General features: G+C 31.9%; 1 protein-coding gene across 3 annotated transcripts; it reads left to right on the top strand.

Moving 5' to 3' along the window:
• The first annotated feature begins 2,074 nt into the window (after positions 1–2,074).
• On the top strand, positions 2,075–14,049 carry LOC143241969 (techylectin-5A-like). Of its 3 annotated transcripts, none has more exons than XM_076485432.1 (6): positions 2,075–2,219; positions 2,752–2,935; positions 3,286–3,449; positions 7,167–7,272; positions 7,569–7,733; positions 13,232–14,049. In XM_076485432.1, exons 2-6 carry the CDS (start codon positions 2,752–2,754, stop codon positions 13,516–13,518), a joined length of 906 nt encoding a protein of 301 aa, XP_076341547.1. In that variant the 5' UTR covers positions 2,075–2,219; the 3' UTR covers positions 13,519–14,049. The 3 variants fall into 3 exon arrangements, with proteins under 3 accessions (XP_076341547.1, XP_076341511.1, XP_076341452.1); XM_076485396.1 differs by lacking the exon at positions 2,075–2,219 and adding an exon at positions 2,286–2,312; XM_076485337.1 differs by lacking the exon at positions 2,075–2,219 and adding an exon at positions 2,318–2,344.

The following is a 14,049-nucleotide window of genomic DNA, read 5'->3' on the forward strand; positions in this document are numbered from 1 at the left end:
TACAGAATAATGCCGATTTGTTCTCAGAGCCCAACATAATGGATTAATTATAAATACAAAATAGGGTGGATTAATTCTGAACAGAACATAGATAATGTTAGTTTTAAATACACAATTGTGTAGATTAGTTCTAAAAATATAATAATGTAGATTAATTCTAAATTCATAACAGAGTGGATTAATTATAATTACAACATAAGGATGATTAATTCTAAATGCACAATAGTACGGGACAATTCTCAGTACAAGATATTGACGATTTATTTCTAAATACATCTTATAATGGAAACAATTCTAAATATCGCTTAATGGTATTTTATTATAGCTTCACTTTTACTTTATTTAGTTATTATTACTTTAGTGAATACATTCTACATTATTTGAAAACAAAGCTGGAAAATGTTTTCAAAATAAAAATTTGGATTTAGTGAAACCTTATATATAACAACTAATTTAAATAAGAATAAGCGGTTGAGACAGTTGAGAGGCAATCTGAAGGTCACTCTTTTGACCCACTTCAGTAAATGTGATCTAAAATTAACCTCGAAGGCCTCATACATTGACTGTTAATTCTGTATTTGAGATTTTTAAAATACAGACGAGGTCAGAGATCGGTTAGAATAAGTCGTGTACGACAGTAACATGTAGTCCTGCTTAACTTATGTTAAACACTGGTGACACTTGGTGACTTGTAGGTTATGTTGTGAAACCAAGTGCCTTAAGATTGTAAAAGTATCTTAATATAACAATATTATAATAGAGTAATGGCGTGGCAGTTTATCAATGTAACGAAGAATAATAAATAGAATGGCTAAAGAGAACAATCTAAATTTCAAAATATATTATAAATATTGCTTTAAATAAATTGTTTTGATTATTGCAATGAGTTAACAGAATTATTTCGTCAAATATTCTGAACAAATTAAACAGATAATTAAGCAAATTTACAAATATGTCTTCAGGATAATGTGAAATTTTTGAAACTAGAGTAAATAAATGTTAACCACTTATTTATAATTAGCTGTAAAAAATCAAATTATAATTTTGGTTAAAGTCAACATAAAGAAACTAGCACAACAAAAAACAGTTTAAACTATATTAAAACTATTTTTGTTCGTTTTCTTTCACTTATCATAACACCGCATGAAATAAATATTTTAATAAGGTATAACAGAGCCTAACGAGTGTAACCCTTGGTACCTCATCCTTCTCTAGAAGTCTAAAATAAGAGTAAACTTTAGTTTAATAACAATATATATCACTTTAATCTAAGGCTTGATGTTTATAACATAACGTAAAATGATTTAAGCACTTATCAGATACTGATGTAGATATGATCTCTATTTTAATTACCATTTTCCTTTAGACCAGTAGTAAATCAAAGGGCTGTCACTTAATTTCTAATAATATGTACTTAAAAGAGCACTTATATAACGTCTTTCTATTTAATGTTGGAGGTATCCCACAGTTTACAAATATTAAAATTCAAAAACAGATAAAATGGGATAAAAGTACTTTTAAAAAACAGTTTTTCGCCATTGTTCTCGTGGCATTATTAGATATATCGTTATGTGTTCATTTTTCACTTTAATCAATGTGTCTTTTACTGCTGTTAAAGCAACCAGTGATACCAACATAGTCTGACATGGTGTGTCGCAACTCCATCAGGCCATATTAACAGTGACGGAATGTTATTTTAAAACATTGCAATTCTGTCCCATTTTGTATGTTTTTTAAATTTCAAAGTATTTGTGTATACTTACTTCTGTTATTGAGTTACTTAAATATTTCTTTATTTGTCTAACTACATTAGAAAAGGTTAGAAGTAACTAACACAGACTTAAGGAAGTTTAATCCTGGTTGTACAAGGTCACAATCAATTTCTAAGTTATTTACTGAGATAGAAACCTCTAATAGAACTTTGTTGATGTTCACTAAACAGAACCAGTACTAACTGACTTCTTGGTAATATTTGGTAAACTCTTGAGTAGTAGCCTCGTTCTGGTGTCTGACGAAGTCGTGTAACATGAGAGAAAAGATAAAAACTGACGCTAAATATAATGTTCCTTTCAGTAGAATCAGACTTCTGAGAATCTGATCAAACACAGAGTAAACAAAATTCCCTGTTGGCCAGTGTCAAATATAAAGATTGAACAACAGTGAAATAACATCAACATTGTATCGGTTCTTCCTCTATTATTTAGTACAGTTTAATAAAGGTAAGTGTTAGTAATGTTAAAATATTGAACGCAATAGTTTGAAAATGAAATTTAAAGGCAAACTTAAGAAATTAAGCGAAAATGGAAGAAAATGTACTAATAATTTTTGTTTTATGACATATCAAGTATGAGTTATTTTGACAGTAGAGATGATTATTATTGTTTATTATGAATTTTGTTTCTATATTGTTATAAATTTCTGAGTTAACTAAAAGAAAGAAACAAAAATATAGTTCTTGAAAGAGGCGACTTGTTACAAATAAGATTTTGTCTAAATATTTTATTATACAGTTAACTGAAACTATAAGAGTTTTATAAAACTTTGATATCATATGATAATCACTTTTAGTTGTGTTAGGATAAAACTTCGATACAGTGAAAACCAAAGTTAGTAGTTTCTGGATAAATGTGAAGTTTATTAGCAGCTAGAATCAATATATAGATAAATAAATACATATGTTTGTAATACAATATACATTCATAAATGACAAATTTCAACATATTTTATTGTGTGAATAACATTTTTTTCCAGATGATGAGACTTAAAATTAACCAAATGATGATCAGTATCCAACCTGTCATGATTCTTCTTCTGGTTCATCAGAGCTGTCAGATAGAGACAAACCTCAAGCGATGTCAAATGACATCAGAATCAACTCTACTGGATTCAATCATTGTACTGGTTACACAAGCTAAAGATAAAATACACAGCGATGGTAAATTAACGTTCACATTACTTATCTGTTAACATCTAAACCGGTGAATACAGTTTGTATTACAATGTTTTGTAATTCCAAATTTCTATCAGAACTTTGCTATTAGAAATATTCATCACTTTAGACATCATTTTGTCTTATGTTTAAAATATATAGAATTATTTCGATACAAAACCGAATGTATGTTTGTAGAATATCAACTCTAAAATTCGGGTTTCGATACCCGTAGTGGATAGAGCACAGATAGCCCATTTTGCAGCTTTGTGCTAAACGAATAAAATTTTGAAAACATTTTATTATTGCTTTGATATTTTACGTAAATTCAATTTTATATGCTTTGTGTCCACAAGAAATGGAATGCCTTGAAGCCTCTTCTGGACCAAGAGACTGTACAGATGTTTTCCTTAATGGAAACCATACTAGTGGGGTGTACCGTATCTGGCCAAAATCATGGATGTTTACAGGAAGTTTTGATGTTTACTGTGATATGGATACTGATGGAGGAGGCTGGACGGTAAGTGTACAAAGAAATAAGGTCAACTTCATGAATAATTTAACTTCATTTTCTTATGAGTATGTACGAACGTTGTAGTAAAAAACCAGGTTTGGACAACTGAACAGCTAAGTGGCTAGACAAAACAGTATGTAAGGATGTCGTAGAGTAAGAACACCTTTGGATAACTGTACAACTGAGTGACTGTACACAACAGTATAAAAGGATGTTGCAGAGTAAGAACAAGTTTGGGTAACTGTTGGTCTGAGAGACTAGACACAGTGGTTTCATGAGTTATCCTTGTATTATTGCCTCTCCTGATGTGCTGACTGTTTACAGTTTTGTAACTCATCTTCAATGTCTACTTTAAGTACCTTAACACTGTCTATACCTCAAGTTTTGGTAACCTTTGAATTACTCTCGAAATTCCTGCAACTCTTTTGTCACGTCCATTGCATTAAAAGTATAATATTGGCAGATTCCCTTTCTATATGTTGTCATTACAGTCATGGTGAACTTTTAAAAGGATTTAGCTGTAGTGAAATAAGACATTTATTATATAAAACAGATTTTATCAACATATCGTTTACCCTCTAGCGACTGAATAACATCATCTAGTAACTATATTTTACTCCTGTCTTTGGTTCATTCATTTTTAGTTGATTACTTTTGCTGATCATGTAACTTTTGACGCTTAAAAAAGATAACATATAAATAACAGCTGGCTACAATGTTAAGCACAAGATTCAGCCTTTTGGACACAAAACAGCACTTACATTGTTTGATTACAATCCTGCTGAACATGTTTGACCATATTCTTACATATCACTTGCATTTTTCAGTCTTCATTATGAGATTGGCCGAGAATCCAGGGTATTTCAAAGGATATATTGTGTCGGAATTCAGTCTCCTTTTTTATCAAACCAACAGTACTTTCATCAAAGGTTCAAATTAACAAATATTTCCACGGGCTTACGTAAACCATGCTCATCAACGAGGACTTGTTTGTTCCTTATGTCCTCAATTATTTGCTAAACTGTCATTCGATACATGATTCCAACAATGAGTCTCATATTCCCTTGGCTGATTAAGTCATGGTTTTATGTATACATGGGAGCCCGGCATGGCCCGGCATGTGTTAAGGCGTTCGACTCTTCGTTGGTGAAAGAGTAGCCCAAGAGTTGGCGGTGGGTGGTGATGACTAGCTGCCTTCCCTCTAGTCTTACACTGCTAAATTAGGGACGGCTAGCGCAGATAGCCCTCGAGTAGCTTTGCGCGAAATTCAAAAACAAACAATGTATACTTGGATTATTAAACGGAAGGTGTCTGTGACTTGTTGGCAATAAATTCAAATAATGAACGTACAGCACATAATCTGCTTTTTTTGAAATGATACATGTATTCAAAACACTATAGGTAACCATAAACTTGTCTAAGATCATACATAATTCTGTTTTACAGTTAAAAACCACTTGAGCTGATTCAATTACTCTATAATGCAAATGACAAGACTAACAATTTTTCTCTACTCTCAACAGAACAGTATCAGTGAATAATTCTCCTAAGTTACTCCGTTATGTCCCATAATTGTATCCTGAACTTAAAATAATTGTCTTCCTTTTCAAATTCCACACAGACGGTTTTAATTACTTTTTAACACCGTTTGACAGGGTAAATCATTCTCCTTATTTCTATTAAGTTGTAAAACACAATTTAAATATCGACCGTTAAAGCTAATCACTCTACGTCGGCTGAGTTCACGGTTTTTTCTGTCTAGACTGTATGTGAATCCATTTCACTTTGTACTTCGTCTTAAAATTTACTCGCGAGATTCTTATATAAATACCTTAACAACTGAGGCTTCGAATGTTCTCTAAACTATGCAAGTGGCTCCTATTAAATAACACTCATTTAAACTGATTAGAAATACACCGAAGGTTTCACTTATGTGACGTCAACAACATTAGTAAAGTCTAGACAACATTGTATTTGCAAACACAATGTACGATTATTACTGAGTTTCGTAATTAAACTTATCGTAAGTGGTTGGTGATGACTAGCTGCCTTCCCTCTAGTCTTACACTGCTAAATTAGGGACGGCTAGCACAGATAGCCCTCGAGTAGCTTTGTGCGAAATTTCCAAACAAACAAACAAACAAACAAATAAGTGGTTTCTTTATTTCGAATTCGCGAAATGCTACACGACGTCTATTTGCTCTAGTTGTCCCCAGTTTAGAGGGAAGGCACAACAACGACAGCAAATTCTTGGGCCATTGTTTTACACTCCTGAAACTGATGACATGTCAAGTGGAAGGGTGATTAGAATATGTGTTTCTCAGGTTTAAAGTCGTCCTAACCACCTAGCTGATCGTATTTATCGGTTTTAAAATTATTAACTTTTAATTAACTCTGTTGTTACAAGAACTAAGCAATTATTAAATATTAATTTATAAAATAAATTATAGAATAAAACCTACACCTAACTGTCTTGTATATCCAACAGATATCATAGTTTTTTTACTCGTCGTGGATTTAACAATTTTCTACAAGTATACTATAGAACTTGAGTCACGTTTAACCATGGCCCGTCATGGCCAGGTGGGTTAATGCGTGCGACTCGTAATCTGAGTGTCGCGGGTTATACTATAGAACTTGAGTCACGTTTAACTAATAACCTAATTAGATACAGAATCTTCCACCCGTATGAACCCTTCCTTCGGACGACAATAATTTCTGTTCTTTGTGCTTCACACTGTTTATTGCACATTACGTAACTTTCTTGCGGTTTGATATTTGCCACTGAATTTTGACCACCTTATTTTATTCTGTGGTCTTGCAGTAAAGAACGTTTCTCTTGGTGCATTTGGCCACTGATAAAAATCAGTTTAAGCTCATGTGTTTATCCAATTGAACCAGAAAATAATATGCAAAACTAACAAAAAATTTGTAAAGTGAGTTAATAACTGATGCTGGTATTTTGCATTGTCCGTCATATATTGATGTCACAGTTCATAATTAGGCCAAATAAACGCATTTCAGTATGTCATTTAATTTTTTTGCAATACCGAAGTTCTGGTTAGTTCTTTAATAAACCTTTAATCTTGAATAACTGATAAGTAGGAAAACAACAGTATTTTTACGGAATTACTGATTTTTGAATTTTCTAACCTGGTAAACACAAATGTTTTAAAGAAATGCATTTAAAATTATATTTCTTCTCATCGTGCAGCGATATCAGAACAATGTAATTTTTAAAGCTAGGTTTACTTTTGTTGAAATAATGAAACCAATATTAACATTTTTGTAAAATGTAACACCAGCGTAAAATTAAAGTTAAAATACCTCAAGTACCACACCAAAGTTCTATTGTCATAGTTATACACAATTTTTAGAATCTTGAGGTAAAAGTTTATTTTCACGAGATATTAAGTTTTAATAAGAGAATTGTTTGTAAACTATTACTTCCCTTTTTATTGATCCATAAAATAAAGAAAACTAGATTTGGAATTTAAATATTATTTTTCAATTATGATCAAGAAAAAATAATGAGAATATTAGAACTGTTGTTTACTTATAGATATTGCTAGGTAAAACTTAGAATGTAAATATTGATTCTATTAAATTTTCCATTCTAAATTAAAACATAAATAACACAAGTACAACATAGTTCAATTTCATGTTTATAATTGTTCTTATTTTAAAATAATATCAGTTAGATTTATATAAAGTTCTCTGTAGGTGATTCAAAGACGGGGAGATTATGGAAACCCAACAGATTACTTCTACAAATCATGGCAAGAATACAAAATGGGGTTTGGAGACATCGATAAAGATTTCTGGCTGGGTATGATAATACAGTAGTAGGAATAGTTTTTAATATCAATTGTATGTAACTACAATAGAAATATATTATGTAAACCGTATAGAGAATACTACATTTAATAAATATTAAAACGTTAATTTTTACAATTTGCTTTAAAGAAATGGACATTATTCATAAATATTATGAAATCTAATCATCAGATTTTACTTTTACATCTCGTTATGACAGTTATTATTGTTCGTGTTAATTAATTGAAAAACTTACTTATTGCAGTAATTATTGCATAAAAAAATTAATCAAAGTATCTGTTTTCTCAGGAAATTACTGGATTTTTACTTTAACGAACCAAGGAACTTATTCAATCAGGTTTGATCTGACAGACAAAGAAGGTGAAAAGCGGTTCGCCCTCTATCGGGAGTTTAGGATAGATAATGAAGAATTGTATTATCGTCTGCATGTTAAAGGTTTCACAGGAGATGCAGGTAATGTGTAATAACAATATTGATCAATGATATTGTTTATATATATGATTAGTAGTACATTATTAGAATTGGATATATTGTTTGTATTATTTAACAATGTACACCTACTCATAACATATTTTAGTGTTTATTTAGACCGGTAAAGCTGAATAACTTTTTTGCCTTAACATCTATGTACAGACATATCACACATATAGAATATCGTTTTTTTTCTGATAGTTAATCTAGTTAAACTGTCATGAGTAACATCATCATAAACCATAAAAAAATATTAATCCTGTTCATTATTACTAAGTATGAACTTTACTTTAGAACAATTTTAACTCTACCACAAATATAGTAAATGGTAACAGTAGTTATTACTTAATAGTAGAAATCGATAAAGGTAGTAAATAATATATATATGTAAAAACAGCTGGTTTAAGTTGAGAAATTATTTTACGTAGAACAACGATTTGACCTTCTTCGGTCATCGTCAGGTTCACAAAGAAAGAGGTAACTGACCGATAGCTGACCACATGTTTGAAGGGAGTTGTGTAACTGAGTGTAAGAATATAGAGGGCGTGCTTAGATGTTGGATTATATTTATTAATACAGGTTTCGAGGTGTTCCTTTGTGTTGGTTTATTTTGGGCTTGAGTTGTTGTATAAGTAAGACTTATTTAATTTTGCGTTTGTTTTTGTTTGTTTCTTTAGTATTTGTGTGTTTTCTATAGTTATGTTGTGTTTATTTGATTCGCAGTGTTTGAAAACGTGTGAAGGTGACTTTTTTTGTGTTCTTTGAATCTGGTTTCCATTTTCTACTTGTTTCTCCAACATAGAAGTTGTGGCAAACGCAAATTAACGTGGGTTTAGTTTAGAGAGAGAGTAATCGTAAGTGGTTCCTCTTCGTCCCTTTTCGTGGAAGGTTATTAAATTTAGCTTTCTTTATTATTTTAAATAGTTTTTAGACTTTTTCTTGGGTAAAGGAGTGAAGTTGGTCATACTTAATATTATCCATGACCGAGGCAAAGGCAGCACCGGAGAAAACAGCCAGGTCCCGTCCGGAAAGGCAGATGTCAAAGTAAATATGAACACGAACACAAACGACCCGATTCAGGGCCTGGCAATAAAGTTGCCTGGGCTGGGACCTATAGATCCAATTCCTAAGTTTTTTGCTGTGGGGGGAAACGGGAGCGCCCCGAGAAAACCCACTTTCACAGGACAGGCGCCGAAAGTTTTACCTGTCCTGTGCCCGAGACCTAAAAAAGAAAATACATAGTGTTAACGTGAGTTTTGTCTTTTGAATATTTTGTTGTGTGATTTGTGATTCTTGAAATATGTTGTAAGGTGAAGTATATTTAGTTGGTGCACTAGTTAATTTGTAAAGTGATGCCGTTAGTTTGTTTCTGTTTTCTGCTTTTAAATAGTATTTATGTGATATTTCCGTTAGTCTATTTCTTAGTGTTGGTAAGTTGCTGATTTGATGTATATAATTTACTGGAGTGAATGATGGTAGACTGAATGCAGATCTTAGTATTTTGTTTTGTTGAACTTGGATTTTCTGAAGTGTGTTATTTGACATATTATATGTTACTTGACATCCATATTCTATCAGTGGACGGACGTAAGCCTTGTATACAAGTATTTGGATAATGGTGTTTGGTGAGAATTTCGACTGGTTAGAGTCATTAAGTGTGAAATCCGTTTTCTAATTGATGAGTGTATATTGTTAACATGTTTTTTTCATGTTAGTTTCGTGTCGAAAGTGATACCAAGGAATGTGATGTTTTTGCACATGTTAATGGTCGTATTTCCGAGTGATAATTTTATTTTTTCTAGATTTTTTCTTTGTTTTTTAATTTCCTGTAGAAGGTGATTGCTTGTGTTTTGGTTGGATTTAACACTACTCTTCACTTGTTACTCCATGTTGAGACGTTGTTCAGTGATTCTTGCACGCGAGACGTGGCCATCACTGGGTTTCTGGAGGTGCTCCAGATAGCGATGTTGTCTGCTTATTGTGAATTATGCGTGTATGGAAAATTGGGGAAAGGTATGTCACTGACGAAAATAATATATAGTAGTGGAGAGAGGACTGATCCTTGGGGCACTCCTGCAGTTATATTGAAATATTTAGATATCGTTTTATTGACTTTTACTTGTGCTGTTCTATCTGTTAGGAAATTTGAAATCCATTTAACTATAGTAGGATTTATTTTTAGGTGATTTAGTTTGTATTTGATGGCATTGTGCCAAACGCTGTCAAATGCTTTTTTGACATCTAGAAATACACCAATGGTTACTTGGTTGTTGTTAAAAGCTTTATAGACTGATTCGGTGAGTCGTGTGAGGTGATCTGTTGTTTGCCTGTTTTTCCTGGAGGTTTTGGGATTCAGGAAGGATATTATTTGTTTCACAAAAGTGGAGAAGACAGTTGGAGATAACCCTCTCCATCAATTTGCCAAGGCAGCTTAACAAACTGATGGGACGGAAATTATCTGGATTGGTCCTGTTGGTTTGTTTCTTTGGAATCGTGGTTATGATGGCTTTTTTCCAAGTGTCAGGGTAATATCCAGTTGTTAGTGAAATGTTCATGATGTTTGTGAGGTGTTGTAATAGGAGAGTAGAGCTTTTTTTCAGAATAATATTTGGTATTTGGTCATGTCCGGGGGAAGTGTTTTCAAGTTTTAATATTAATTTTAGTTCAGTTATGGTAATTTTTCTATTAATTGAACTTGAGTATGCTTTCAGTGTCTCGCCAGGGAATTGTGGTGAGAATGAAGCTTGGTTTGTCGTGGCAGTTATCACATTGTATTTTATAAATAATGTTGGTGTGATGTTTGTCAGTGTAGTTTTTACATAGTATAGACCTCAGTTTTGTGCCTGATTTTTGAATAAATTTGGTAGTAACTGAAATGTCATATTTTGTTACTAGTTTTTGCCAAATGTTTGTTATTTGTCTGCTGATGTCGGGAATATATGGTATGCAGCAGTATATGGTTTCGTAATCTTTTAATTCGTGGGATATATTTACTTTTGTTGGTTGTGTGCGTATAATGTTTTCTACGGTCTGTGGAGGAATCTTATTGATGTTGATGAAGTATTGTTTTATTTTGTCTAATTCCTCGTTAATTTTATCTGCTGAGCATAGTTTTGTTTGCATATATATACCAATAATACGCTAAAGCATTAATATCTCCATTAAAACAATTAAAAATGTTTAAAACACCTACTGTTTCATCTATTACTTACTTGATAATCTAAACGGTGCTGGCTCCTAGATGGCTCGGACTATTGCTAGAAAAATTTTCCACTTTGCATGACTGATTTAAAAGTATCCACTTTTCATATTATAATAAATATATACAGATTATTTATACAAAGTAAATATAACATGCAGTTAGTTAACTATCCAATTCAATCTAACACAAAGTGGTACATAATGATAACTAGACACTGGACAGTTTCTGTAGGGAAAGTATATATTTTATACAGGTATAACATAAAAAGTTGAAAAAATACAGGTGTATTAAAAATATTAATTTTAAAATCAAATTGGAATCTTACTTCAAAAAGTACTGAGATAAAAAAATAAAATCACAATAACAAATTTATAAAATGTAACCCTTCTTTTGGCAGTTTTAACAAACTGTAAACCAAAATAATGCTTGCAGTTTATGAATTTGTGATTGTGGCTTTAATTCTTGTAAAAGTTATATTTATCATTGACAGAGGCCTGGCATGGCCGAGCGCGATAAGGCATGCGCTTGTAATCTGAGGGTCGCGGGTTCGCATCAGAGTCGCGCTAAACATGCTCGCCCTCCCAGCCGTGGGGCGTTATAATGTCACGGTCAATCCCACTTTTCGTTGGTAAAATAGTAGCCCAAGAGTTGGCGGTGGGTGGTGATGACTAGCTGCCTTCCCTCTAGTCTTACTCTATTAAATTAGGGACGGCTAGCACAGATAGCCCTCGAGTAGCTTTGTGCGAATTTCAAAAAACAAACAAACAAACATTGACAGAGCTACACTGTATGTTTAAAGATGTCCATGGGCATATAGAAACTGATAAAGAAAATTAAAATTTTAAAGGAAAAGAGGGATCCTTAGATACTTCTAGATTTGTATATGAAGTGACTTAAACAAAATAAATACTAATTGGATAGTTTTTAAAACGATTTTCAACACAAAGTTTGGTTCACATTCTTATACGTATAGCAAAATGTTTGTTTTGAATTTCACTCAAACCTAAGGTAGATTATGTGTGTCTTTTTATCGCAAAGCCACATCGGACTATCTGCTGAGCCCATCGTAGGGAATCGAATCACTGATTTTAGCGTTATAAAACCGTAAACTTACTGCTGTACTGGCGGGAAGCATAGCAAAACGACAGTCGTTTTAAAATTCTATCCAACTAGTATCTCTTTACATATTTCGTTCTTTTTATTACAGCTTTTATTTTGTTTTGGATACGAATAATCAAAGATTCTTACTTTGTGCTGAAGATATTATTTTCATATATATAAATAAACTGTAACATATTTTTGTTGATCTAGAAGCTCTTCAAAGCAATTGTAATGAAAACTAAGAGAAAACTGTGTTTTTGTTGTTGATTTATATGAAAGAAAATCTTTTAAACAAAAAACAATCACACTATTTATAACCTCAGAGATGAATAAAATAACATAACGTATTATTAGAAAAAGCGCCCTCTGCTTCATTGAAATAATTGGTATTAACATTGTAAAGGTTAATTATATATTTAATACTATCATGTTTAAACTTTCTCTTCCTTTTTTAGTAACTAAATATTCACTGTAGATAAGCTGTTAATGCTATAATTGAAGAATCGATCCAGAAAAACTTGTAAATATTTGTAAAGTTCATGAACTTTTGCTGAACGAAACTCATACCTTATGAACGTACTTGAGAAACAACGTAAGGTTCTCTTCAAACAACATAAAATTATTATTTATGTTGATAAAGGAACACTAAGGTACAATGAAAGTACAAATGCTATAATGATGTCGTTTGTTCTCAACGTTTTGAGAGAAAGTATTATTCATGAGAATGTGAAATCGTGGTGCCTCACAAGGGTGTTTACAAATTTTCATGGATTAAGTTCCTGGTACTTTCATATTACTGGCCCTAGGTTGCTCCACTATCACTGTCTTTCGACCACTAATTGGCAAATCAGTGTTCTGATGTAGTTTCACCAGGTTTGCCACTCACCAAGTTATTTTCTAGTAAGATAAAAGGAGCCTTCTTTGCTTTCCATTGTTGTTTTACATTCATGTACTGATGATTTTAGTTTTCCCTCTATATAGGATTATTCATACCATTATTGTTTTTTCTTTGCAAAACTGTATTTCAGAGAATAGGTTAAGAGGTTGTTAACGTATTAGTTGATTATCGTTGTATAACCAGTGGTAACTGTTTATATAATGGTATACATAATTTGTGGTGTGATAACTTAATAATAAATCATAGTAAAAAAAATAAACTTTTATTTATTTAACGAAGGAGACAGTCTGAAGTATCACAATGGGTTAAGTTTCTCCACCAAGGACAGTGACCACGACACGTATTCTGGTAGTTGTGCAGAGTCATATAAAGGAGGATGGTGGTATGGAAAATGTCATTCCTCTAACTTAAATGGACTTTATCTGAACGGAGAACACGAGAGCTACGCCAATGGTGTGAACTGGAAGACATGGAAAGGTTATCATTACTCTCTCAAGACAGTGTCAATTAAAATTCGACCCCTGAACTTTGATATTCTTGTAAATAACAGAAACATTCCAATGTAGTGTTTTATCTTTCCAAACTCTCGTTTTTATTTGATATATAAAATTAACTTTTTAAATTGATATTAAGTTTCTGGTTATACATAAGTGGGGATCAGGAAGCTGGTGAATTACGATGAAGAAAATAATAAGGTTTAGTTAATTTTGATTATATCAAGGAATAGTTGGTCTTGAAAAATAAAGGTTTATTATTTTTTCTTATTGGCATTTATTTTCGAAAACGTATTATTTTGAATCTTTTAAAAAGATATTTTAACACTTATTTTGTGTTTGTTACATTCGAAGATTTCTAGACATGAGATATGTTATTCTATCTGAAACTGTTAAATGAAGATGGTGTGTTTCTACGTATTTGATTCAATAATGAATATTTAGTATTTTTGCAGATGCAAGTTTAATATTCTTAAGATTATAAATATAAGTTCAAAATGAATAAAGTTACAAAGACAAATATTTTGATAATGACCTTATACTCAAATTGTTTCCATGGTATATTTTGTTTTCATTCTATATTAAAAACAATAACCATAGAAA

This window comes from Tachypleus tridentatus, chromosome 1, assembly GCF_004210375.1.
Source record: "Tachypleus tridentatus isolate NWPU-2018 chromosome 1, ASM421037v1, whole genome shotgun sequence".
NCBI classification, from domain to species: Eukaryota; Metazoa; Arthropoda; class Merostomata; order Xiphosura; family Limulidae; genus Tachypleus; species Tachypleus tridentatus.

What these genes read in the sequence shown, in the direction of transcription:
- LOC143241969 (XM_076485396.1), top strand. An exon ending in AGATAAAATACACAGCGATG is followed by an intron (nt 2,936 to 3,285) that starts GTAAATTAACGT and finishes TGTGTCCACAAG; the next exon opens with AAATGGAATGCCTTGAAGCC. An exon ending in AGGTTTCACAGGAGATGCAG is followed by an intron (nt 7,734 to 13,231) that starts GTAATGTGTAAT and finishes TATTTAACGAAG; the next exon opens with GAGACAGTCTGAAGTATCAC.